Here is a 24,303-nt window from a genome sequence, read left to right on the forward strand (position 1 = left end):
TGTTCTTGATACTATTAATAAAACAAGCTAAACAAACAAATTTGGTATTCGCAAATTACTTATACTTCCTATTAAATTTTTGAAATGTTGGAATCTTAAAATGCATATGCTTTTACGTAAAAAATTCAACTTCTGATTAAAAGAAAATATCACATAGGTTATTGACTGACCTTTTTGATTCACACAGAATGATGTCTCCTCTTGACCCAATAAGCTCCTCCTTGTTGATTATGTTAGGCTACCAATCAAAGCCCTCTCCGTTCTCAGCAAACAATCGAGCAGGATACCAGCAACTATCAAAACACAAGCCAGGCCTCTTTTTTGCCAGTACTCGTTCAATAAACTCCAAAACTCTCTCCTTTCTTTCTCTCAACAATAATCTCCTGAGACCCAAGTATCTTTTTTACTTGGTGTCACAAATAATTTTTATAATGATAATTCTTGTAACTTACTCTCTTGGACTGTACATAATCAAAGAGGTATTTCTTCTCGATTTGATTTGTCTCTCGTACCACTTTTCGGCTACTCCCACTATCAAAACAAAACACTAGTACTTGCTGCTGAACTACTCACGAAAACTTTTGACTGCCCCTTTCGGATACCGGTAACACAATGAATTCCTCTTTCCAAAACTATCTCAACATTCAAACGAAACTTTCCCCATTCCAAATTGCCAAGCCAATCAGAAACATTTCTCTCTCCACCTCCCTCTGTTTCAATCGAAAAACCCAGTCATTCTTTCAAACAATATTTCTACTCAAAACTAATGACTTTTCGGAAAGTATCTAAATATTCCTGTCATTAAACAAACATATTTAAAATTCCAATTCTCTTTACCTCTATTTTTCTAAAAACTAATAATTACATCTACCTGTGGATTTCCCTTTTCTGTAATAAACAATCGGTTTAAAATTATAATCCTAAATAACTTTCACTTCACTTTTTATTTACAAAAATGTTTTTAATTCTTCATGGAAAACTTCATTAAGGAGAAACCACCTTGCGTGACAACTAACTTCTAATAAATATTTACAAATCAATATACAGGGTGTATCAAATTTATGTGCCCGCGTTATATTAAAAAAATTAAATTTTTATTCTATCTTTGATTGATAGATTGATCCACAATAATATATAACAGCCCTACAGGCCTTAGAGGCCCTTGGCTTTCTGTGAAGAATATGGACTAAAAATTAATATAAAAAAGACCAAATACATGATAATAACTAAGAAAGCAAACATACAAACAAGCATACATTTGGGAAATGTAGCGATAGAAAGGGTTGATAAATGCAAATACCTAGGAATCTGGATTTTAGAGAAAAACGATCAAACAACAGAAATAAGGACCAGGATAGAAATAGCAAGAAATGCGTTTGTAAAAATGAAAACAATTCTCTGCAACAAAGACCTTAGCTTAGAACTGATAGCGAAGAGCTTTGAGATGCTACGTGTTCTCGATACTGCAATATGGACTTGAAATCTGGACATTGAAGCAAGAACACATAAATAAGCTACAGTACTTTGAAATGTGGTGTTACAGGAAGATGCTTACATAGAATAGCATGGATACAGAAGAAAACTAACCCGGAAGTATTGAGACAAATGGGTAAAGAGTACGAAATAATAAACACAATAAAAATAAGAAATTTGCAATATCTGGGACACGTAATGAGGGGACAGCGATATGAACTGCTAAGACTGATAATACAGTGTCATGGTTGAAGAATTTAAGGGACTGCTTTAAATGCAGTTCTATAGAACTCTTCGGAGCAGCGGTAGATAGAGTAAAGATAGTGATGATGATATACAACCTCCGATTAGGAGGCGGCACTTAAATAAGAAGAACTTCCACCCTTAACCATGGTAAGAATCATCCCCACATTATTTAATATCAATGGGGGGGGGGGTTATTTATTTAAAAACACTTTTAAACTTTAAATTGTATTTTCCTGCTTAATCACATGATTAGTACGCCAATGGTTTAGATTTTAATTTCTTTCTTTACCTAGCTTTTGTTTTTTGTCCCATTTGTCACATTAAGTAAATGATATAATATAGACACATAAAGAACATTAAATTAAATGATGCTCTTGTGAATATAGTTGTAAGCATTAATTTATTGTCTTCGAAAATTTATTAGTATGGTTTATCCCATCCCGGAAAGGGCAAATAGCGCTTCGTTTTTATGAATGTGCCAATATGACTGCTTAGTAATTTAACGAACGACATCAGATAACTATTGCGTCACTTCCAACGCAAAAGCAATTTTGAAATTCGAATTCAGAGTGTCAGATTACATAAGAATACACTCTGGAACTCCGTGGAGTTTGATACGTCACGAAACGGCCCTGCCTCTAGACTAATATGGCTACCAACTGTCAAAGTTCAGAAGTCTCTATTGGAAGACCCTGTAGTTGTAACATATTCAACGAGCAAGACACTTTAAGTAAAACATGGTTTGTTGAAACCAACATTTTCTTTAGTAAATGATGGATTCGACCGATTTCTGTAGTAAGTTATGGAACAATCCTTGTAAGCGATGCTATCGATCAAAACTTAGTTGTTTCAGTTTATTCCGTTTAAATATTTCAACATCGTCTAATATACAGGGTGTAACAAAAATACAGGTCATAAATTTAATCACATATTCTGGGACCAGAAATAGTTAATTGAACCTAACTTACCTTAGTACTAATGTGCATATAAAAAAAGTTACAGCCCTTTGAAGTTACAAAATGAAAATCGATGTTTTCCAATACATCCAGAAGTATTAGAGATGTTTTATTGAAAATGGACATGTGTTATTCCCATGATAGGAACATCTTAAAAACAAATTATAGTGAAATTTGGACACCCCATAAAAATTTTATGGGGGTTTTGTTCCTTTAAACCCCCCAAACTTTTGTGTACGTTTCAATTAAATTATTATCGTGCCACCATTACGTAAATACAATGTGTATAATATTATAAATAATGCCAGAGACAGTTATTATAGTTCTTTATTAATAGTTGAACAACAACCACCCCGCACAAGAAATGAGTAAACAAACGAGTGACATAAGGCAGTGACTAATCATCCGCCGGACGGTATACGGTATCGGATATGTTCCGAATACCAACATTATAATACATCTCCCCTTTTAAATGACAAAGGTCTTTAACATTAGGAGTAAAATAAAACTGGTTTTAATTTACAAATTAAACCTACTAGGTTTCTTAACCTGTCTACCAGACCTAGTTATGACCACAGCTGAAGGCTGAGGCGCTTGATTTAGTGCTACTTCCTTGTTTACATTATCCTTTAAAGGTTGAGCAAACGGTGTGGGAGACAGGATGTTTTGCTCTGCGGATCTATTTATTATAGGTAACGTCGTGGGTGGATTGTTATCAGAAGAAATATCATCTCTTTCAAATTCTTCATTCAAAATGGGGTTCTCCACCCTGAATGTATTGGGTGATGGTCGAAGATCCACACGATTTCTTCTAACAACATTCCCCTCTTTATTTTCTACCAAGAATGACCTAGGTGAATCATGCTTTGCTACAACCCTGCCTGGTTCCCAATTTTTCTTTACATGGTTATAAACCGTAATATTATTATCAATATCTAACTCTTTTAAGTCTCTCACATGTTGATTATAATAATCTAAATTCTTTCTTTGCTTAGCGATCAATTTCTCTTTAATATTTTCACATAAACTTGGACGTAGCAACACATTGGAAACCGGCAATTTTGTTTTGCAAACACGGCTCATAAGGAGCTGCGATGGAGAGTAGTCCATATACTTAAGTGGTGTGTTTCTATACTGAAGTAACGCAATATGCATGTCAGTGCCATCATTAAGGCACTTTTTTATCATATTCTTTGCAATGGATACCGCTTTTTCCGCTAATCCATTGGCACGTGGATAATTTGGACTTCTTGTCACAATGATAAAATTCCATTCCTGACCAAAGCTTCGAAAACAAGAGCTATTAAATGGGATGTTATCAGCGACAAGAGTATCAGGAACTCCAAATTTGGAAAACAATGATTTTAGTTTTGATATTATGGTTGGACCAGACTTATCTTTAATATGAATTATCTCTAACCAGTTTGAATATGCGTCCATTACTACTAGATACGATTTATCTGAATAAGAAAAAATATCAACTCCTAGCCTTTGCCACGGACGTTCTGGAATATCAAAAGGATGTAAACTTTCTTTACAATTTTTTCTACTAATGTTTTCACATATTTTGCATTTTTTTATAAACAATTCTACATCATTACTTAAATTTGGCCAGTAAAAAATTTTCCTTGTACGAGCTTTACATTTTTCGATTCCCAGTGCCCCTCGTGAATTCATTTAAGCATCTCTAAATGTAAAGAACTAGGTACTATTAATTATAATCCAAAAACAATAAGCCTGACGACATGTTAATTTGTTCTTTAAGTTTAAAATAATGACGCAGGTTTTCAGGGATATCAGTTTTAATCAAGGGCCACCCATTTTTAACATAATATAAAAGCTTGTTTAATTGTGAATCATTTTCTGTCTCAATTTTAAACTTATCCTTTTTTTGATCAGACATTGGTAATTCTGTTACTAAAGAATTAATAGCAAAATAAAATTCCTGATCTGATTTTAGCCCGCTGCAATTTAAAAAGGCCCTAGATAAAGTATCTGCAATGTATAAATATTTACCAGCTTTAAATGTCACATTCAAATCATAGTTAAGTAACCTGATTAGCATTCTTTGCAAGCGTGGTGTAACAGAATGTAGATTTTTACGAAAAACTGACTCTAAGGGCTTATGATCACTAGAAACTTTAATATTTTTCATGCCATAGAGCCAAAAATGAAATTTTTGTATGGCAAACACGATAGCCAGAGTTTCCTTTTCTATCTGCGCATAATTTTGCTCAGTTTTATTTAGACTTCTAGACACGAAGGACACTGGGTGTCCATTTTGTAACAGGCAAGCGCCCAACCCATCCCTACTAGCATCAGTCTCTATCTCAACAGGTAGATTGGGATTAAAAAAAATAACACCGGAGCGCTTGTTAGTAGGTGTTTAAGTCTATTTAAAGAATGCTCGTGTTCTGTTGACCAATGCCACGAGACCTTTAAACTTGTTAATTCTCTCAACGGCGCAGTGATTTTGGACATGTTGGGTACAAACTTACTCAAATATTTAGCCATACCTAGTATTCTGAGAAGATCAGCCTTTGATTTTGGCACAGGCATATCTAGAATTGCTTTTACATTATTATCATTAGGCTCAATTCCCTTACCTGAAAAAATTTGACCCATGTACCTAACACTCTGCTGCTTAAATTGCACTTTTTAAATGTTAAATTTAACATTAAACTTATTAGCTCTTTCAAGTACTATCTTAAGGTTTTGGTCATGCTCAGCCTCAGATGAACCTGCAATAATGAGGTCATCAAAATATACTCCCACTCCGTCCAAATCACCAAATAGTTCATAGTTGTACTTCTGAAAAACTTCCGGGGCGCTACATATTCCAAAAGGCAACCTATCAAATTTAAACCTACCAAAAGGTGTTCCGAAAGTGCAATATTCTGAACTTTGTTCATCCAATTGCACATGAAAATACCCATCTTTCATATCAACAACTGTAAAAATATTTTTACCACCTAGCTTATGTTCAATTTCATCGACTGTGGGGATCAAAAAATGCTCACGCTCTATAGCTTTATTCAAATAAGTCGGGTCCAAGCATAACCTTAAATCTATATTTACATTATTCTTTTCAACTATGACAAGAGGGTTTAACCATTTAGTGGGCTTATCAACTTTCGAAATGACACCTTGATCTTCTAATTCTATTAATTTTGATCTAACTCTAGCATATAAAACTCTAGGAACCCTCCTTACACGTTGAATCACTGGTACAACATTTTCTTTTAAAGTTATATGATGTTGACCTGGAAACTTGCCTAACTTTCCATCAAAAACAGTTGGATAAGCCTTAATAACATCATTAAACGTTTTAAAATTAGCACCCTTATTTTCATAAACCTGTGTACTATTAATTCTTTTAATTAAATTCAAGGTTACACAAGCTTCCAGGCCTAACAGAGGTATCTGATCATTGGCTTTTACAACTTCAAATGTCAAAACATGACCTACATTATTTTTATTATAAGAGTTTAATGCAACTTTACCAAGAGATCTAGTTTTAAAATCAATACTACCATATGAAACTAGAGTCACTTTTGACTTAAGCAAACAAGCATCTGGGCACACCAGATTCAGTACATTTAATGGCATTACGCTTACCTCAGCACCAGTGTCTAGTTTGAACTTGATTTTCCGCTCATTTACCTGGAGCTCCTCTGTCCACATGCGGTTGCTGCCCTCATGAACCGCCCCAACATGCCTGTCTAATGAGCTTACATAAAACTCTTCACCCTCGCTGTCAGTCTGTTCATGTTCTACGACATGATGTACCCTTCGTTTGGACCCACTTGCCTCGTCCGATCCAAGTTTTCCCTTACTTTTGCAAACATTAGCAAAATGATGTCTCCCTTAGCACTTGGCACACGTTTTGTTATACGCCGGACACTTTCTTGGAGGGTGAGAGTACCCACAAAACCTGCATGATTCTCTGTTACCTGAGCTGTTACTGTTACCACTACCACTATCTGCTTGCTTAGATGGTTTGCGGTCAATTTTCTTAACCACATTCAACTGTACTACCTCCTGCATCTCTTTTGATAAATTTTTGCTGGTTTCTGAAGCACGACAAACGTTTATTGTTTTTTGTAGAGTTAGAGACGTTTCTCTAAGCAATCGTTCTTGGGTGCCCTTTTCAAAAATGCCCATGACTATCCTGTCTCTTAACATGTTATCTTGATCCGGGTACTCTGTGGTTTTTATGGCTTTACGAAGTTCCGTCACGAATGAGTCAAAAGACTGACTGACCCTCTTTCTGCACAACACTATTGAACAAGAATCTTTCAAATATTACATTTTTCTTGGATGCACAATATGCCTCAAACTTGTCCTTTAATTTTTCAAGAGTCAAATCACCTTCAATGGTAAATGTATTGTACAACTCCAACCCATCATCTCCTACAAGACTTAAATAACAAGCAACTTTCTTTTTCTCAGTTTTCTCGGCTAATCCAGAGGCCTCCGAATAAATTTCAAATTTCTGCCAGAACTTTCTCCAGTTGGCCGAAACATTGCCATCCAAACTTAGAGGCTCAGGTGGTCTAAAAACAAGATTTTCCATTTTCTTCTTAATTGGTCACTTTACCTTTAATCACATGAACACCTGGCACCATGTATAATATTATAAATAATGCCAGAGACAGTTATTATAGTTCTTTATTAATAGTTGAACAACAACCACCCCGCACAAGAAATGAGTAAACAAACGAGTGACATAAGGCAGTGACTAATCATCCGCCGGACGGTATACGGTATCGGATATGTTCCAAATACCAACATTATAATACACAATGTTTTAAAACTTTTTTACTTCTTAGGACTTTTTCGAAAAGTCAGTTTTTATCGAGATATTTTGAATATTTTTCAAATCCACCACCACATATTTGTATATGGTAACCAATGGTTAGTACGATTATGGAGACTTGGTATTAATATAAAAATGTATTTGTAATTTAAATTTTTAGGTATATTTTGAACCATATTAAAAAAGAAGCCACATCTCGATAAAAGGTTCCTTATCGAAAAAATACTAAGTGACAAAAAAAGTTTTAAAAACACTGTGTTCAACTAATGGTACCGCAGTAACAGTTTAATTGGAACGTGCACAAAGATTTGGGGTGTTTAAAGGAACAAAAACCCCATAAAATTTGTATGTAAATATATTACAAAAGAAGCCGCAACTCGATAAAACCTGGCTTATCGAAAAAATACTTTGAGGCAAAAAGTTTTAAAAACATTGAGTATAACTAATGGTACCACAATAATAATTTAATTGGAACGTACACAAAAGTTTGGGGGGGTTTAAGGGAACAAAACCCCCATAAATTTTTTATGGGGTGCACAAATTTCGCTATAATTTTCCTTTAAGATGTTCCCGCCATAAGAATGTCACATGTCCATTTTCAATAAAAAATCTCTAATAGTTTTCGATATATTGTAAAAAATCGATTTTCATTTTGTATCTTCAAAGGGCTGTAACTTTTTTTATGTGCACATTAGTACTAAGGTGAGTCAGTTTAATTCGAACTATTTTTGGTCCCAGAATATGTGATATAATTTATGACGTATATTTTTGTTCCACCATGTATATTATCAGAGCTTCTAATTAATTTACAGCGATCTATACTTTGCGCTAATAGTCGATATATGTTTAATAGCAATTCCATATCCATGATATCCACTGTACGCATTGCTCCTGGCAGGTCATTTGCATCAGTCAGTTTAAGTCCTTCTTGGTTGAGCTTTAATTGACTCAATCTAGCGAGGATGTTTCACGGGTCATGTGGATTGAGCTACAGCCAAGGATAAACCTAACAGCAATTAACAGTTTATACAGTTAAACGGACTGAACGGACCATTTGGTTTGATTGGAATTGTCCTCGTCTTGCTACGGTCGTAAATAGTGGATTGGAATTTTGCGGTGTTGTCGGCGCTAAGATGACTAGAAATGCGGCAAATGTAACTTGAAAACGACAGATGACATAAAATCAACAAAAAATCTAAGTAAATCTAAGACTGACCGACACAAGAATATTTTAGTACCGATCAATCAATAGGTTCTGAAACTATTAAATAATGGTAATGAGAATTTAGCAAGAAATTCGCTATAATGTCCACATGGCCAGTTGTTGGGTCATATAGTGATAAGAGGTTAAACGATTTATTGAATATTTTTTAAATAATTCAATTTGTTTATTCCGTATTTGCAAAAATTAACCAATGTTAGGATTGAGGAGAATAATTTTTTTGTTTAGAATTAGATGATTTTTATGTTTAGATTATTTGACAACTAACCTTTTTTGTCTTTATTTTCAGCTTTAAGACCAGTAAAGGAGTAGGATACACCGCTCATTTTGTAGGTAATTGTTTAGTGCTTACGTCGATGAAAATTAAAGGAAAGGGATTCCAACACTGCGTGAAATACGAGTTTCAACCTAGGAAGGTAAATTTCATTTGACTTTTTTTATTATTATTTTACTATACTTTCAGTAGAAGTTTTGCTACTTTTTCTATATAATAATAATTGAGATTTCTCATTTATGTGATGGGTGTGGTTAATTTAATTTGTAACAAGTACTTGATCTTGTAATCTGTCTCTGGGCATACATTGAATGAGATCATAAACTGCTAATAATAATCTGCAGGCTCAAACTACGCGCAACTAGAAAATTACATCAGACAAAGTAGCTAAAGGTAAATAATGCGGAAGAATTCCAGGTGAAATTGATAAACTGAAAATAACCACATCAAAATATTGGATGTGAGGGGAAGTCTTAGAATTAGTGGAAGAAAGAAGAGCTATGTTACAACATACCACAAAAACAGGAAGTAACACTCAAAAAATAGTGGAGCTAAGCAAGAAAATTAATTATACAAAATAAAGGAAAAATCCCAGTGATTGGCTATACGTCCCGGAAAATAGTGCGTTCCTTAAAGGTGCGGGTAGAATGCACCATTTAAAAGAAAACTTTCTTATAATTTTTTTTTCTAAAGTCATCTGTTGCCTCAAAAAAATAAAATAATGTCTTTTACTAAAATTTATATTTGGCAACCCGGCAGTTTTATTTATTTTGACATAGCTAAGATATTTAAAATCATTGTAAACACAAACAGTCATATCATAATTACCTGTAACCCGAGAATACATCGTATTGTTGTGGTATTGTCATGATTTCGATCGCAAGTATTATGTTAATTACGTACCTACAATTACTGATATAAAAAACGAATAGGCCTATAAGTAGTAACATAAAAAATATCAGAGTCTATTCACTCTCACTGTCATTTACATTCATTTGATATTTATCATCGTCGTCATCATCCTCTTTTTCTTTTTCTTCTTCACAATTCTTGTCCTCATCCTCACGGCTTTGATCTTGCACAACCTCGTCATCGACCTTCTCTTCGCCAGGTCCATCCTTATTAAGCCTACTATCTATCGGTTGACGTCGTTCGGCTTAAAGAACCTTCCTTTGGAGTGCTGTTCATTATAGTCTTTTTATCAGTAAATTAATCATCCTTTATCCCCATCCATAAAAAGGATCACTAACCAGTTTATTTGGAGCTATTCCCTCATATCTAAACTGGGAGAAACCCTGATACTAAAACGAAGAATGGGATTGACTATGATGATATTTCTCGTTTCCAATCCTACCTTTTTGCGAATTTCTATACACTAGTCATATTCTAGTATGTCAAAAGCAGTATTTTTATAATAAAAGCAGCTACAGTGAGTAATAAGTAATATAATATACAGGGTGTTTCATTAATAATTGTCCATATACTAACTGGAGAAACCTTATCACAAAATACGAAAATTTAACCTAAACCACTTAAATAAAATGTGGTTCCTTACTGAGTTTTAGGGTGTTTTATCTAAAAATTTAAAAACTATTTTTGCTCAGAATTTTAAAACTATTCGACGTATCCTTTTCATACTTGGCAGAAAGTGCGACTACTAGACACTCTACTAAATTATGATAAACAAACGTTTCTAGCTACTACCAGAGGCGTACGACAGGGGATGATGAATGGTTGGCCCTTCTCAAATTCTACGCCACTGGAGGAATTACTATTTTAGTGCCATTTTTAGATTCTACAATACTTTCTACGTAAATAATTTACTCTTCATTGGTAACGATAAAGTCATTAGTTTTCGAGATATTTGAAGTTAAATATGAAACGCCACAGTTATTTTGATTAATTTATGACATGATTCATAAAATATAAAAATTATTTGTACCCAGTACTTTAAAACTATTTGGCGTATTCTTCTCATACTTGGCAGAAAGTGTAGATACTGTACACCCTACTAAATTAAGATAAATAAACGTTTCTAGCTACTACCAGAGGCGTACGACAGGGGATAGTGACTGGTTGACCCTTCCCAAATTCTACGCCACTGACGAAATTGTTATTTTAGTGTAATTTTTTGATTTTGCAATAGCTTTTATGTAAATAATATACTCGTCATTCGTAACGATAAAATGATTAGTTTTCGAGATATTTGAAATTAAAAATGAAGCGACACAATACACTGATCAAAATAACCGTGTCGTTTCATTTTTAACTTCAAATATCTCGAAAACTAATTACTTTATCGTTACGAATGAAGAGTATATTATTTTCATAGAGAGTATTGGAGAATCCAAAAATTGAACTAAAATAGCAATTTTGCCAGTGGCGTAGAATTTGGAAAGGGTCAACCATTCACTTTCCCCCTCGAACGCCTCTGGTAACAGCCATAAACGTTTGTTTAACATAATTTAGTAGCTTGTACAGTACGTATACTTCCTGCCAAGTATGAAAAGGATACGTCGAATAGTTTTTAAATGCTGAGCAAAAATAGTTTTTAAATTTTTAGATAAAACACCCTGTAACTCAGTAAGGAACCACATTTTATTTAAGTATTTTAGGTTATATCATCGTATTTTGTGCTAAGGTTTCTCCAGTTACTGTATGGACAATTATTAATGAAACACCCTGTATATGAACCATTTATTGTAATGCAACGTTGAGTTTTTTTTTGTAAAACTAATATTTGTTTTTCTTTGTGTTTCAGTGGTACATGCTGGCAGTCGTTTATATATACAACAGGTGGACAAAAAGCGAAATTAAATGTTTGGTAAATGGTCAATTAGCGTCCAGCACAGAAATGGCGTGGTTCGTTTCGACAAATGACGTGAGTAAAAAAGATTTATTTTTTTATTTTGCCACTTTGTTATTTCGGTATATTCATTAGGTGGAACGACATATCGACAATTCGTTAATTCGTAATGTTAGTTGTTTAGTAAACTTTTAGTCACAACATAGTTTTTTAACGAGGTTTTAACAAAATATGGAAAATAATTCTTTTTCGACTGCAGAACGTTAAAGAATTTTTTGAAAATGTGAATATTTTCGAATAAATATGATGTCATTTCTAGGTAGTAAAAATAAAGGTATATGTAACAGAAATCTTCAAAAAATGATGGAAAATTCGATTTTAAGCTATTTTGAGTTACATGCAAATGTGACACATAGCATAAATCGAACAATTTTTGGTCCAAGGTTTTGATCAGATCTTTAAAATAGCATTTCTAAGATAAATACGTACAGGATTTTAGAGGTGATTGTAACGGTCATAGTTGTCTAACAAGGTTACGTTAGTCATTTTCCAATATAAAGGCTCTCAAAAAGCGTAGAAAATTTTCGAGTACGCGCTTAAAGCAACGAATAGTCATCATTTAAGCGTTCATTTATGCTTTAATTTTGCATCCAAATTGTCTAATATGCAGAATAGGTAGAAAAACATAAAAAATCATTTGATTTGCGCCAAGAACGCGACTTACACGTGGAGAGACTTGCTCTAACTCTGTATGGAGGGAAAGATTCAAGGAAAAAGAAGCATAGGAGACGCAGAATATCGTGGCTGCGCAAACTGAGAGAATGGTACGGATGTACATTAAACGAATTTTTCAGAGCAGCCGTCTCCAAAGTCCGAATAATACGGATGTACATCAAACGAACTTTTCAGAGCAGCCGTCTCCAAAGTCCGAATAACTATGATGATTGCCGACCTCCGTGGAGGAGATAGCACTTGAAGAAGAAAAATCGTGAAATGTTTCAATAATGTAGAGTATGCGTTAATTATCCGTCCAAAGCGTTGAATTTGTAGCAAAGGCATAAGAAACGTCAACCCAGCTTGAATTATGCGTCAAAATCTTCAAAAATTCTACGAATATGCTGTGAATACGTTTGTGATGAATATGCATTAATGAACTGTCAAATGCTTCAAAAAATGTCGAATATGCGTGAATTATTATGCATCCAAAGCGTTGAATTTGCAGCAAAGGCATAATAAACGTCAACGATGCGATGATTATGCTTAAAAATGTTCAAGAAACGACGAATATATTGGTGAATACTTAAAAAACGTTGAATATTAATTTATTTTGCGCCAAGAATGCGAAGAAACGTCAAATTAGTGGTAAACGCATACAAAACCTCGAGTATCAGTTGATTATGAGTCTAAATTCGACGAATATGCATCAATTAACCTTCAAACACTTCAAAAAAACATCTAGTATGCGTTAATTATGCATCGAAAGCATTTAATAGCCAGCAAAGGCATAGAAAACGTAAAAATGCGTTGAGTATATGTCTAAAACTTTCAGTAACGAAGAATATGTGACAAAAGCGTAAAAACGTTGAGTTTGTCCGTTGATTTTGAGTCAAGTACGTCAGTAAGCGTTGAATACGTTGTAACAGCGAGAACAGTTTCGAATATACGTCGATTATGCGTCTAAAGTGATTAATATGCATCAATAAATCATCATACACAAATAAATGATTGGATTTTGTTTATTTTAATCGATGATACATTAAAATGTCCTTCTAAGTCCTTCTAAGTCCCGAAGTTCAATGAAATCAAAGTTCAATCAAATTACCGTTCTAATACTTGTAAGACACATATTAAAACCTTATGCAAAATGGATTTGAAATATGTGAATTAAAACTTTATACCAAACGGAACAAAAAGAAACGCTACAAGGACCCCAATTGACCAACACCTAAATACCGCCAGGGCCAACAACAACATCAGTGCTACCATCCATAAAATACAACACCCAATAAGACAAAGACTTTTTTTTGAAGATCTACTTTCTAACCGATTTGAGAGATTAAAAGTTTATCCTCCATTGTTATTTATAGTTAAGGAAGTTACCTATTCATAATTACGGTTAAAGTGGTGAAACGAGTACCAAGTTTGTTTGGGTGGTATCCACTAATACCACAATTTACAAAACTTCGGATGATGATTAGGAAGTCTGCACAGCAAACTAGTTATATTAAATTTCAACTTTGAGCCCTTTAGACTCCGTACTCGCAGATTATATAAAGCGAGGCAGGTTAAGCTGAATACGTTTGTTTATGGATTAAGTTCTTTCCATTAAAGATGCAACGCCAACTAAACTGCCCGTCGAAAGTTGGAGATATTGTTGGAAAGTTGATAAAAAAGTTGGTTTTCAAATGTTCATAGAATATAATTATTTAGTTTGAACTACACTGCCATCAGTACTTCTGTGTACGTATATACTGAAATCTTTATCGAGTGCCTGCTGTTGTAAAACAATTTGAGTTGATTTTATATGGTCCCATTTTGTTACAAATTTATTTTTAAATATTTTTGGAGAAACTGTACTTACAATGAAGAATTTTAGTTCTTTCTACGTTTGAGTCCACGCTTTATGTTAGGTGGATGAAGAAACATATATTTCTCCTTTAACATCGATGCCTTGCCTTTCGCAATCTCATTTTCGCAAGCCTGATTTTTGCATGAGAGTTTAATGAAAGGGTAACAAATAAATTGGAAGTTCTGTCGGAAAAAATACATGTGACGTTTTCGTGGTCTGACCGTTTCAAATTTTTAACCTGTTCCACAATTAAAACTTCCCATGTTCCAGTGTTCCCATATATCAAAGTTTGTCCGACTAGACACCCTTAAGCTATTAACAAATTTTCAGCTTGCTATTAATCAACTTTTTTTCATACGTGGGATCCAGACTTATTTGGTAGATATTCAATTAAAACCACCTGGTTTTTGTAGACGGTCTGTATATGTCGAGCATTATTTTGTTTAAATAAATATTAACTTTTCTATAAATATTTAAATAAAATCCTATTCACGATTGTCAATTAAATCATACATTCACAAAATTGAGTGCACGGTAAAACCGGAAAAAGTACTACTCGATCTGCAATCGCCATGAAATGAAAAATAATGGCTGAATTGATAAACGCATTCGGCCATACACGAAAAATAAAAATAAATCTATCGGACCACACAAATATCATTTTGGATTAAATATTATTACGTAATTCATTTGTTTTAACTTTAATATTAATTTGTGTGGACAGCGCTGCCAAATAATTACATTATTGGAAATGGAATTAACTCAAATTCTAATGAAAATTTATTAATTGGAAATATATTATTGGTTGAAGAAAAAAATCGACGAAACACAAGTTTAATTTAATTGCAGATAAGTATCTTACTAAATGAAATTAAAAACATTAAGGGCCGGTTGTTCGAACGCTAATCAAGAAGTTGATTATAATCAATCAGTTTATTGTAATAAATTTTCTTGATATGAATCAAATCGAGACATCAAAAATACGTGTAAAACACTAATCATTCATTGATTGTAGGTAAATAAAGCAGTAATTGAAATATAGCCGCAGCTGTTTAATTATTAAAAATTGCTTATTATTATTATTGATTTGTAAGTAAAAACAAGAAATTAACATCAGAAAGAGTTTAATTATGGTTTATTTTAGATTAAAGCCAAAATAATAAAATAAATCAGTCAACAATGTCAACATAACCTCAAAATGAGACATCTGTCAGAAGTACTCTTAATCAAATATAATTGTAATTAAATATTTGATAATGATCAGTGGATCCCATTTTTGATTAGCGTTCGAACAACTGGCCCTTAGAAAACCAAAGTGATGTCAATCCCAAAAAACCAAAATGTACCTCAACCTTGCACAATAAACGGGTACATTTTAGAACAAGTTAATATATTTAAGTACTTGAGATTTTGGATCGATAGAAGCTTAAATCCTGATCTAAAATTAAGATCTAGAATGGAACACGTCAGAAAATCTTTCGAAAAAATTAATAGATGACTACGGGCCGGCTGTTCGAACGCTAATCAAAAATGGAGTCAACTGATCATTATCAAATATTTAATTACTGTCACCAACTGTCAATGTCAACTTTGATTGGGTTGCTGAAAACTTAATTGATTACAATTATGAGATTGAGTGATTAGTTAATCAATTATGTTGTTAATTAATGTTGTTAATAATTGCTATGTTAATTAATAATTGATTACATTCAACTGATTGGCGTACGAACAACGGATTTTGTTATTTGATGGTTGTTAAGGAGACTTGATTAGCGTTTCAGCAACCGGCCCTTAATTACTTTCACCAACTGTCAATGTCAACTTTGTTTGGGTTGCTGAAAACATAATTAATTACAATTACGAGATTTATTTATTTTTTTTTAATTTTTTTTTTTTATTTTATTCTGGTCTTGATTCAGAACCTTTAGCCACGTAACTACATATAAAATTATTATTCTTCGTTCATAAGTATAAAATTGTCCAGTATACACTTAAAAATAAAAAATAAAAAAAATAAAGCTTACAAATAACAATGCCTACGTACTATGTTAATAAATACAACTATATTAATTTTTTTTCACTACGGTAAGAACTAAAACATACATAGGTTACAAAATAATATAATTAATTACAGTAAATATCTCATTCATACATTACATAATACAAAAGAAATACCTATTCATTCAAACGATTAGTTTTACATTCACATTTTTAATTTAATTTTTTGAAGAAATGTCATAATTAGTTTAAAAATTTTAATGTTATCCGAGATTTATTAATCACTTATGTTAATAATTGTTATGTTAATTAAAAATTAATAAGTAATTAATCAATCAATTATGTTAATTATCATAATGATAATTAACATAATTGATTACTATCAACTGATTGACGTACGAATGAGGGGTGTTGTTATTTGATGATTGTTAAGGGGACTTAATTATAATCAACTTCTTGATTAGCATTCGAACAACCGGCCCTACGTTTATCAAAATGCTACATCTGGTCGACTCTTCTATATGCAGTTGAGACATGGACCCTTAAGACATCAACCGTAAATAAATTGAAGGCCTTTGAAATGTGGATCTACCGAAGAATCTTCAAAATTTCACGGGCATCGCATACCTCAAATGAAGAAATACTGCATACAATACACAAGGAACGAGAACTTTTCAACACAGTGAAAGTTAGAAAAACATCATACGTAGGCTACGCCACATACTGAAAAATAATTACCAATATGCTCAACTAATAGTGATAGGAAAAATCGAGGGGAAGAGAATACTAGGAAGGAAAAGACTATCGTAGCTAAGAAACACCCGACAATGGACAAGGCTAAATTTTTAACAGCTAATAAGAACCACCTATCTGAAGACGTTTGCAATTGTAGTAGTCAACCTCCATCAAGGAAAGGGTGCTTTAAGAAGAAGAAGAAGTATCTCGATAAGAGACACATCCTCTAGGAAGACAAAGAGTACAAAATTCGGGTACTTGTGCCCGGGTATTGCCCAGCTCGGGATGAAAACAATTTTTATTTAATTTCGACAAAATTTGACATCCTATCAAAAAATTTAAAATGCAAAAGTTTTAGATAATATAAGCCTCTACAGCTTTTATTATCCATTTTTAATACAATCTCAAAAATTCCGAGAAAAATAATGAAAATTTACTTTTTTCGATATTTCCGTTTTTTATTTTCATTTCTGTGAAAGGTATTCAATTTTCAAATAACAAAAAACCTCTTGTAGATTATTGTTTAACAAATCTCTTCTTTTCCAGGTTTTTGATAAATGCTATATCGGAGCGACGCCGGAATTGGACGAGGAACGAGTATTTTGCGGTCAGATGTCGGCAATATATCTCTTCAGCGAGGCCTTAACAACGCATCAGATATGCGCCATGCATAGGTTAGGACCTGGATATAAAGTAAGTCGAACATTAATTCGAAGCAACAGCGTACTAGATAGATATATACCTTGTTTTATGAAATATTAGGAACATGATGTGGAGTTACAGCAGATATTTTGATAGTGCAGGCAATTATTTTTCGTGTATCGTGAACAAGAAACTTTATTTTGCGTTTTTGTTTTTGTAATTTTACAAATATAGTCGGGAACTATTCCGCAAATTAAGAAAATAGTCATATTTTTTGTATACGAGTTAGTAGGTAGATAATATACAGGGTGTCCAGAAACTCTACCGACAAACGAATAAAGGAGATTCCTCAGATAATTTTAATATAATTTAACCCAATTCACCTAATCCGAAAATGCTTTCTAAGGGAGCTAGAGCTCTTTGAAGATGGCGTCATGTACTCAGTTTTTCTTAATATCACCAGAATTCTTCTATTTAGAAAAACAAAAATTGGTATACTTATTTACTTTCCAGAAATAAATCGATTCCATCCATTGCGAATTTATAGTACCGGTCATAGGCGTCCGTTTTGGGTAGGACAACGAATATTTTATCGCATAACTTTTTTGCCTTTAACTTTTAAGCATTTTTGATACTGGATTATTAAATTGTGAGGTATTCTAGCACGAAAAGTTACTCTTTCTTTAAGTCTGTAGGACACACCGTTTTCCAGAAAAACCGATTTGAAAGTTTTTGTTCTTGGAATTTGAAAAAAAAAACTATGTGTTTTATCAACTTAAAGCAAGAGTAACTTTTAGTACTCGAATACCTCATAATTTAATAATCTAGTGTCAAAAATGCTTAAAAATTAAAGACAAAAAAGTTGTGCTATAAAATAACTGTTGACTCACCCAAAACGGACGCCTATGACCGATACTGGAAATTCGCAATTAATGAAATCGATTCATATCTGGAATATAAATAAATGTACCAGGTTTTGTATTTCTAAAAAGTTTTTTTTTAATTTTTTTTAAATTCAAGAAACGAAAAATTTTCAAATCGATTTTTCTAGAAAACGGTGTATCCTATCGACTTAAAGCAAGAGTACCTTTTAGTACTAGAATATCTCACAATTTAATAATTCAGAGTCAAAAATGCTTAAAAATTAAAGACAAAAAAGTTAGGCGATAAAATAACCGTTGCCTTACCCAAAACGGACGCCTATGATCGGTACCAGAAATTCGCAATGGATTGAATAGAGTTATCTCTGGAAGATAAATACGCGCACCTATTTTTGTTTTTCTAAATAGAAGCGTTCTGGAGGTATTTAAGAAAAACTAATTACAAGACGCCATCTTCAAAGAGCTCTAGCTCCATTAGGAAGTTTTTTCGAACTAAGCGAATTGGGTTAAAATGTCTTAAAATTATCTGAAGAATCTTCTGTCTTCGTTTGTCGGTAGAGTTTTTGGACACCCTGTATATGCTTACGAACAGATTAGGAATTTTGAATCCGTTTTGTAAAATGAACATCACTAATGGATTTTCCCATAATCGTTTAGAAGGTACATTTGTTGAATTCTATAACTGTCTAATGTACACGGAAATTTTTTGGAAGGCAGGGAAAGGTATGATTACGAAGAGGAGGTTTTGTTTTCAATTTTAGGTAGGATGGAAAAAGTCTGGCGGGAAGAAAATTGAAGAAGTGGCTTGGCTAGGAATTATTTTGGGGGATGACAAGTTAAAAATAAGGCTAAAAAGAAAGGAGGGCATCTTAGGATGGGCACAGAGGGCAACTGCGTTGTCAAAGTTGTGGAGCAGTGAATCAGAGGCCAAAAATTAACGTTTTCAGCGGAAAGTCTGTTTTTATTCTATGTTCAAAGAAATTTTTCGTATTAAAGTACTGGAGACTTCGATTTGGTTAAAACGTTAGTTTTCCGTGTAAAAGTATAATTTTTGCAAAAAAAATAAACAAGAAAACCATTACTAATAGTTTATTGTGGACCTTTTGAAAATATATTACTATTTAAAGGATAGGAAATAATACTGTCATGTGGTTTGGTCTGATCAGATAATTATTAGAAATTCATATGCCCCACGTTGGGCGCCATATCTCTTAGGCTTATTTTGATACCAAAACGTACTTATACAAACAAGATGCCTTTCTATGGTACTACAGGTAGCGAAGATGCTGTATTCCATGGGAATTCACTCTCTTGGCTCGGTCGCATAGTGAGGAAGCTGCTTAAATGCCATTATGTGGTTGTATATCCGTAAATCCATTTCTTCTTTATCTAAAAAAGACGTAGATTACTTAGATATTTGAAGTTTATTATTATTATTATTTAAGTCCATATCAGATTGTTTATGTCGTAAATAGCCACTTTTATATGAAAAGAGCCAGGCCATCAAGTGATTAGTTTTGAAGTACTATATAAAACTGGACATATAAATGAAACATACAAGTCTCGGCAAGTAGAGGAAGAGAGGCGGCAACAAGGCTGGTAAAACATGGGCAACTAACCTATTGCCCATAATAGGAATAAGATAAAAGGAATAAGATTGAGACCTCCCTCGTAGCTAAAATCGCATTTTAATCAAAAGCTGCTTCATGTTTTACTACTATAATAAAAAAATAATATTCCTCTTATGGAACAGAAAGCAACAAAAGATAAAAGCCGTTAATGAAGCGTTTGAGATATTTTGTGTCAACTGCGAATTAAATTTTTACGTCACATTTATGAGACGAGGGAAGTAAAATGCAGATTTTTTTAGTACGTCCTAAAAGGGATTTATCAAAAACAAGTATAACTTGTTTATGGATAGTAAATCGCGTTTTTACGCGTTTTTCTTTCGCCCGGATATATAAAAACGGAAACGGAGAACTCTTTATGTGCGGATGGATCCGCCGCGAAATGAGAAGTGTCGTTGATAAATTATACCGCGATATGTGCCTCTGGTGTTGTTTCAATAAAAATAACCACTCACGTAGATTACCATTTAAATAAGGTATTAGCATATACTTTTCGTTCTACCTTGTCATTCACGTCACCTTCGTTATGATACAAGTAGAGAGTGGATTGCGAAAAGTTGGTTTGGTAAAATGGAATTCTGCATCGAAGTGTAATTGGTAGAGTAGACGTGACACTACTAGATTATTAACACTAGTTGTATAACACTAAAGATCCAACAAGAAAATTACACCAGGAAATTAAAAAATATAAAGAAAGCACATTAAAAAGCTTTTTCTCTTCTCAGCTTTTTTTAGTTTTAAAAGACAATAAAAAGGCTGCAACAGATTAGAGTAGGACCACAAAAATAAAATTTCCGTAGATCTCCTGAAAAACTGGTTATTTGACAACAACTGGCAATAGCGCCTTCCATAAGAGCCTATGTGTTAAAGCGAGATAGAAAATCAATTTTTCTTAGATGCTGGGGAAATTTTGAAAAAAATAGAGTCCATTCTGGTAATTTTACGACCTCCGAGCGGCTCGTTGCGGAACACCCGTTTACAGCTACCAAACGGGGGTGACGTATGAGACGTTGTTGGAATGGGGAGGGAGTAAAGGGTACAATTGCGTAATAAAATACGGCAGGCTACAGAAAGGCCCTATGCTTAGAGTGCCTAAACACTACACGTTTTCCACACATACAAACACACGCTGATTCCTGCACGTTAAACCGTTTAGGCACTATTAGTTTAGGATCTTTCTGGTAGGCTGCCGTATTTGATTATATAATTGTACTCTTTACCCCTGTCCCTTTCCAACAACGTCGCAAACGTCACCCCCGTTTGGTAGCTGTAAACGGGTTTTCCGCAAAGGCGTAAAATGACCGCTCGGTGGTCGTAAAATGACCAGAATAGACCTTAAATTTTTTTCAAAATTCCTCCAGAATCTTGGGCAAAATGAATTTTATATTTCGTTCTAACACATAGGCTCTTATGGAAGGCGCTGTTGCCAGGTGTTGTGCAATGCCCTGTTTTTCAGGAGATCTAGGGAAATTTTATTTTTGTGGTCCCGTTCTGTTATAGTATATTTACTGAAAACTTTAAATAAATTGAAATAGGTGTAAAATCGAAATAAAATAACAGTTCATTATTATAGGAACGAGTTTCATGACAGTTGTAACAGAACATTCACTAGAATCGTTTATATTAACCATTTTTTGTTCTTTATAGAGCCAGTTTCGATTTGATAACGAGTGCAATATAAATTTGCCAGACAATCACAAAAGGGTGAGTGAAAATAGTGAAAATCAGTTACCAGCATCTAGCATGCCTCTGCCTTTGACTGCAACAGATGCACGTTCCGTAAGCATTTTATTTGTTTATTTTTTTTATTTTTCGAATTTTTTTATTGTAAATTAGTGCACGGATGAGTTTTAAAGCTAATCTCGCGAGAAAATAGCAGTTGATGTTGTTTTTAAGTGGTAGCGAACGAAATGACAGAAAATAGTTAGTTCATGACCGATGTAAACAACTGTTTTGGTGCTATCTTTTTCCTGTAGGTTGTTAAGACATTTTAATAAAGATCTTCTTTTTATTCTTTTTGTGTAGACATAATTCTGTCTGTTTTTTTTAATGTGCCTCCAGTAAAGGTGCATTTAAATCAAAGCGAACACAAACGAACGAACGAAGGAACGAATTTGTAGGTAATTGATGGATTCGACCGTTACTTGATGAAAGTTCATTTTATCTAACAATAAAACACTGAAAACGTTTGTTTTCTATACTTCCACAAAGTTTATTACAACTATGTGACTACAGCTGTTTCGGCAGAGTGCCTTTCTCAAGTGATTTAGATTACTATGGGTTTGCCTTTTTAAAGTCTTTAACTGAAGAGGTTGAGGAGTGGGGAGCTGTTTGTCTCGAGTTGGTCGTTCAGTATCTGTATTTTTCAATTTATTAATTTCCATAGATTCTAATAAATATAGCTTAAGGCCTTTATTCTGAATATGCAGAATTTGAAACTGTTCATTAAAAGAATGATTATGATCTAGAAGGTGAAGTGCATATGTAGAAGTGTCTGTTTTTCTATTGTTGAAAGTCCTTTTGTGTTCTGCTATCCGTTTGTCGAAGGTTCTGCCAGTTTGACCGATGTAAGTTTTCGGACAGTCACCACAAGTTAGTTTGTAAACACCACTCTGTAGTTGTTTTCTCTTTCGGCTCTTATTGTTCTTAATATATTTGCTTAAGTTGTTGTTAGTTCTGAAAGCTGGTGTTATTCCTTTCTTTTTGTTATTCCACCAGAGAAAGAACCCAGTACCTTCTGCTCTATCACATATACTGGCAAGATAACAACAAACATAGCCAGATACATAAAAAAGAAAGGAATAACACCAGCTTTCAGAACTAACAACAACTTAAGCAAATATATTAAGAACAATAAGAGCCGAAAGAGAAGACAACAGGGCTTTCAACAATAGAAAAACAGACACTTCTACATACGCACTTCACCTTCTAGATCATAATCATTCTTTGAATGAACAGTTTCAAATTCTGCATATTCAAAATAAAGGCCTTAAGCTATCTTTATAGTACAGTATAGTTGATCCAAAAGATGAACCCAGACATCCAAAGTGAAAGTTATCCTTCAACACCAAATTGTTCTATATGGTCCACACAATGTCCAGAAAAAAGTCACATCATTTTGAGCGTAGGGTTTGGGGGGGAGAGGGGGGAGAAATCGGTAAATTCTTAGTTTTTTAAGTTTTTCGCCAATATTTCTAAAACTATGCGGTTTAGCATGAACAACCGTCTATACAAAATTTTTCTACATTAAATTTGAAATAAAAAAGGCACCATGCATAATCTTTCTAAAATGAATTGTTCCAAAGTTACGGAGGTAGTATAGTATAACTGGTCCAAAAAAAGGCCTAACCCAAACATCCAAACGAAAGTTTTCCTCCAACACCAAAATGTTCTATATGCTCGACATATTGTTCAGTAAAAATTACACCATTTTGAGCGTCCGGTTTAGGAGGGAGATGGGAGAGAAATCGGTAAATTAGTAGTTTTTTTACGTTTTTCGTCAATATTTATAAAACTATGCTTTAGCGTAAACAATGTTATATACAAACATGTTTTACATGAAATTTAAAACAAAAAATGTTCTATACATAATTGTTATAAAATTAACGGTTCCAGAGTTACGGAGGGTGAAAAGTCGAGGTTTTCGATACTTTTTATATTTTTTGGGCAATATTTATGATATAACTATACCAAAAACCCAGACATCCAAAGTAAAAGTTATCCTCCAACACCAAATTGTTCTATATGGTCCACATAATGTTCAGAAAAAAGTCACACCATTTTGAGTGTCGGGTTTGGGGGGGGGGGGAGAGGGGGGAGAAATCGCTAAATATAAAAAGTATCGAAAACCTCCACTTTTCACCCTCCGTAACTCTGGAACCGTTGATTTTATAACAATTATGTATAAAACCTTTTTTGTTTTAAATTTTATGTAGAACATTTTTCTATAGAACATTCCTTACGCTAAAGCATAGTTTTAGAAATATTGACGGAAAACTTAAAAAACTACTAATTTACCGACTTCTCCCCCATCTCCCCCCCCCCCCCAAACCGG

At 33.5% G+C, this 24,303-nt stretch overlaps 1 protein-coding gene across 2 annotated transcripts in view; it reads left to right on the forward strand.

Moving 5' to 3' along the window:
* LOC126888405 (neurobeachin) overlaps nt 1-24,303 on the forward strand; it is a 2,163,879-nt gene that overhangs the window by 1,586,141 nt on the left and 553,435 nt on the right. For both annotated transcript variants that reach the window (XM_050656648.1, XM_050656649.1), the window contains 4 exons: nt 9,006-9,132; nt 11,752-11,871; nt 17,645-17,791; nt 21,897-22,028. In XM_050656648.1, the coding sequence (XP_050512605.1) occupies nt 9,006-9,132; nt 11,752-11,871; nt 17,645-17,791; nt 21,897-22,028 (526 nt within the window). The remainder of the gene's footprint in view (nt 1-9,005; nt 9,133-11,751; nt 11,872-17,644; nt 17,792-21,896; nt 22,029-24,303) is intronic.

The sequence above is a fragment of the Diabrotica virgifera genome, chromosome 7 (assembly GCF_917563875.1).
Source record: "Diabrotica virgifera virgifera chromosome 7, PGI_DIABVI_V3a".
Taxonomy (NCBI): Eukaryota; Metazoa; Arthropoda; class Insecta; order Coleoptera; family Chrysomelidae; genus Diabrotica; species Diabrotica virgifera.